Raw genomic sequence first — 5,054 nt, 5'->3', positions numbered from 1 at the left:
GTCCTATACATAGAACAGATCAGTATTAGCAATAATGGTATTGCTATGAATAGTCACCTATGGGGACTATTCAAGTGTAAAAAAAAAAATGTAAAAAAATGTAAAAGTAAAAGTAAAAAAAAAGTGAAAAATCCCCTCCCCCAATAAAAAAGTAAAACGTCCGTTTTTTCCTATTTTACCCCCAAAAAGCGTAAAAAATAAATGTTATAGACATATTTGGTATCGCCGCGGGCACAAATGTCTGAACTATTAAAATAAAATGTTAATTATCCCGTACGGTGAACGGCGTGAACGAAAAAAAAAAAGTCCAAAATTGCTACTTTTTTTATACATTTTATTTAAAAAAAAATTATAAAAAATGTATTAAAAGTTTTTTACATGCAAATGTGGTATCAAAAAAAGTACAGATCATGGCGCAAAAAATGAGCCCTCATACCGCAACTTATACGGAAAAATAAAAAAGTTAGAGGTCATCAAAATAAAGGGATTATAAACGTACTAATTTGGTTAAAAAGTTTGTGATTTCTTTAAGCACAACAATAATATAAAAGTATATAATAATGGGTATCATTTTAATCGTATTGACCCTCAGAATAAAGAACACACGTCATTTTTACCATAAATTGTACGGCGTGAAAACAAAACCTTCCAAAATTAGCAAAATTTTGTTTTTCTTTTTAACTTCCCCACAAAAATAGTGTTTTTTGGTTGCGTCATACATTTTATGATATAATGAGTGATGTCATTACAAAGGACAACTGGTCGCGCAAAAAACAAGCCCTCATACTAGTCTGTGGATGAAAATATAAAAGAGTTATGATTTTTAGAAGGCGAGGAGGAAAAAATGAAAACGTAAAAATTAAATTGTCTGAGTCCTTAAGGCCAAAATGGGCTGAGTCCTTAAGGGGTTAACAAGGTCACTGGTTTCATTCTGGACCAGACACAAGAGCTGCAATCTGACTGGTTGCTGTTAGAGATGAGCGAATTTACTGCAAATTCGATTCGTCACGAACTTCTCGGCTCGGCAGTTGCTGACTTTATCCTGCATAAATTAGTTCAGCTTTCCGGTGCTCCGGTGGGCTGGAAAAGGTGGATACAGTCCTAGGAGACTCTTTCCTAGGACTGTATCCACCTTTTCCAGCCCACCGGAGCACCTGAAAGCTGAACTCATTTATGCAGGATAAGTTATCAACTGCCGAGCCGAGAAGTTTGTGACGAATCGAATTTACTGTAAATTCGCTCATCTCTAGTTGCTGTGAACAACTACTACAATTCTCTATTACCCAAGCGTTGACAAATCTGCCCCCATGTGTTCACATATACCAGGACTATAGGTTTTGCCTTTAAATAAGCACATTTGAGACGTTTTCTTTTAACTGGTTGTGCAAGTGTATGCAGTCTATTGCTATTAGCCATTTGGTGCTATAGAGAGGTGCACTGTAGTACATGAATATACAGTGATCCCTCAACTTACAATGGCCGCAACATATAATAGTTTCAACATACAATGTTAAGTTTAGAATTAACCCCTGTCTCCCCTTTTGCTTATAATCCATACTTTATGTCCCTTACCTCCAATGAGAACTTCGAAAAACAGGTCCACCATCATAATGTTTCTGTGCTATTATAAGCCTTAGACCAGTGTTTTCCAAACAGTTAATCTCCAGCTGTTGCAAAACTACAACTCCCAGCATGCCTGGACAGCCATTGGCTGTCCAGGCATGTTGGGAGTTGTAGTTTTGCAACAGCTGGAGAATACACTTTTTTTTTTTTTTTAAAACACTGCAATAGACTGCAAAAATGGCTGCTGTTTTCACAAAGCACCACTAGATGGCGCACTTGTCATGCAAATGAATGGAATAGACCAGAGATAAAGTTCACTAAAGAATCGGTGTAAATGCAAAGCAACAATTCCCATTTGTCACAACTCGTTTCTAGACATAGTAGTTGTTAAGCTGCTGCTTGTGGGGGCTTAAAGGGGTTATCCAGGAAAAAACTTTTTTTTTATATATCAACTGGCTCTAGAAAGTTAAACAGATTTGTAAATTACTTCTATTAAAAAAAAATCTTAATCCTTTCAGTACTTATGAACTTCTGAAGTTTAGGTTGTTCTTTTCTGTCTAAGTGCTCTCTGATGACATGTGTCTCGGGAACTGCCCAGTTTAGAAGCAAATCCCCATAGCAAACCTCTTCTAAACTGGGCGGTTCCTGAGACACATGTCATCAGAGAGCACTTAGACAGAAAAGAACAACCTTAACTTCAGAAGCTCATAAGTACTAAAAAGATTAAGATTTTTTAATAGAAGTAATTTACAAATCTGTTTAACTTTCTGGAGCCTGTTGATTTATATAAAAAAAAGTTTTTTCCTGGAATACCCCTTTAATAATCGTTGCCCGAGAGGTAAGTAACCTGGACCAGAGCAAACTAGTAAAGTGGAAAACGCTAAAGAAATGCTGGCACTTGTAGTTCCACAACCCAGTGGATGATGAGAGCAGTTGTATACACTCTCCATGCAGTACACTTTTTGCCCTGTAGATGACAGTAGACTGATATGGACCAGTTTTCCAGTATCAGATCAAGCCTGGCAGTCATTACCAGAGCCAACAAAGACAGAGGATCCATTGAATAGTATTGTAGACCTTGTTATACACCTAGATATGTGTATGTTTTTATTAGCTACTGATTTCATATGTATGTGCCCCTTTTATCCAACTGACTATGTAGTCATTATGTACTGTATCAATGTAGTCAGGATGTACTGTATCAATGATGGTGCTGTACAGGGACTAGTGACTGTGGGTCCCCCTTCCCAGCAATGGTTAACCAGACACCAATGTAGTGATTGGCCGGGTCTTCAGAGTCCCTGAGGACAGTTCATTCTAATATAAGCAGTACTGGAGCTCCCACCTTCCTCTACAGGCATGATATAGTCCTCCAAGCGCCAGCTCCAGGACTAGCAGCAGACCAGGATATAGCCATACCATGAGACTGCCAAGAAAAGCACAGCTGTGAGGGCTGACTGGCACCAGCTGTACCCGGTGAGGTTGGCACTGCACAGCTGCTGTACCTGGTGAGGTTGGCACTGCACAGCTGCTGTACCCGGTGAGGTAGGCACTGCACAGCTGCTGTACCCGGTGAGGTAGGCACTGCACAGCTGCTGTACCTGGTGAGGTTGGCACTGCACAGCTGCTGTACCCGGTGAGGTTGGCACTGCACAGCTGCTGTACCCGGTGAGGTTGGCACTGCACAGCTGCTGTACCCGGTGAGGTTGGCACTGCACAGCTGCTGTACCCGGTGAGGTTGGCACTGCACAGCTGCTGTCCATGGAAGACATTCTGCTGAAGTGTTAGAAGACGACAGACTGCCATAGTGAAGAGGCTGTGCACAGAAAGTACTGGTGGTGGGCAGAGCAATACATGGTGACTGGTGAAGCTGGCACTAGCTACAGCAGATGAGGGTGAAGCTGGCAGTGGACAAGACAGTGGGCAGAACTGTGCATTGTGACGCCGGCAGTGGGCAGAGCAGTTGAAGGTGAGACTGGCAGTGAGCAGAGCACTGACTGATAGTGGGCAGAGAAGGGTTTGTTGGCACAGAGCAAGATTACTGCCCAGCGCTGCCCCACACACTTCTGCTCCATGTATTTATGAGTGTCGGGGAGGGAGCTGCACAGGGGATGGCTGATCTCAAATCTGTCCCGGCTGATGCCTACATGTCCCTGGCACAGTCCTATGGGCAGAGCTTCTATGGAGCTCTCCGTGGTGCTGAATCCGCGCGCAATTACGCAGGAGGACCTCCCGTGTTAGACTTCACCGCCGGCTCCAGGGACCGGTCTGGGGACAGCAGCGATGACCAGACCGGCGACGACGACGACAGCTTCGACCCCACAAAGAGCAGCCCAACCTATGACAACGAGGGCAAACTTACCGCCAAGAAACCCAAGGAACAGCGCTCCCTGAGACTGAGCATCAATGCCAGGGAGAGGAGGAGGATGCACGACCTCAATGATGCCCTGGATGGACTCAGGTCGGTTATCCCTTATGCCCACAGCCCTTCAGTCAGAAAACTGTCCAAAATTGCCACCCTGCTCCTTGCCAAGAACTACATCCTCATGCAGGCCCAAGCCCTGGAGGAGATGAGGAGGCTGGTGGCCTATCTGAACCAAGGACAGACTCTCAGCAGTAACCTCACCACTTCCTTGCCTCCCTTTGGACAATCTTCAGTGTACCCCTACCCTGGAACCAATGTGCCCAGCACCCCCGACAAATGCTCAGCCTTCCCTGCTGGCACCTCCAACCTGTGCAAACACTGCACAGACAAACCTTGATGGACCTTCTCATGCCTAGGACTACTCCAACCCCCATCATTGTCCCATCATCTTCTCAGGACTCTCGGTAATATTTCTCCCTACACCAGGGTTTTCCCAACCAGTGTGCCTGCAGCAGTTGCAAAACTACAACTACCAGCATGCCTGGAGTCGTAGTTTTGCAACAGCTGGAGGCACACTGGTTGGGAAATACTGCCCTACACTAAGCTGTGACTGGATGGAGATTTGGGGTTGGGGGGATGGGGGGTCATCATCATCATGATCATCATCATCATCATCAGGACCACAATCCATGTGCAGAGATGTTCATACATTGTAGGTGTGGAATCATTTACTCGGGTTAACATCAAGCGACATTTTCTTATACGATTGGGGCAACGAATCGGTAATAAATCGGATGTCAATGAAAGAAAAAGTTTGGAGTTTTGCTTTCTTCTATGGCTTATTGCATTGAGGGGTGTTTCAGTAGAGCAGTGTTTCCCAACCAGGGTGCCTCCAGCTGTTGCAAAACTAAAACTCCCAGCATGCCCAGACAGCCTTCGGCTGTCTGGGCATGCTGGGAGTTTTAGTTTTGCAACAGCTGGAGGCATCCTGGTTGGGAAACACTGCAGTAGACCATTAGGCTGTCTGGGCATGCTGGGAGTTGTAGTTTTGCAACAGCTGGAGGCACCCTGGTTGGGAAACACTGCAGTAGACCATTAGCTTCCATTATGTTTATGTAAGCTTTAT

At 44.3% G+C, this 5,054-nt stretch overlaps 1 protein-coding gene across 1 annotated transcript; it reads left to right on the top strand.

The window, feature by feature from the left end:
• The first annotated feature begins 2,947 nt into the window (after positions 1-2,947).
• On the top strand, positions 2,948-4,729 carry BHLHE23 (basic helix-loop-helix family member e23). Its single transcript, XM_056549314.1, has one exon. It carries the CDS (start codon positions 3,645-3,647, stop codon positions 4,323-4,325), a length of 681 nt encoding a protein of 226 aa, XP_056405289.1. The 5' UTR covers positions 2,948-3,644; the 3' UTR covers positions 4,326-4,729.
• The last annotated feature ends 325 nt before the right edge of the window (positions 4,730-5,054 follow it).

The sequence above is a fragment of the Hyla sarda genome, chromosome 12, assembly GCF_029499605.1.
Source record: "Hyla sarda isolate aHylSar1 chromosome 12, aHylSar1.hap1, whole genome shotgun sequence".
NCBI classification, from domain to species: Eukaryota; Metazoa; Chordata; class Amphibia; order Anura; family Hylidae; genus Hyla; species Hyla sarda.
This window is presented reverse-complemented; position numbering and strand designations above follow the sequence as displayed.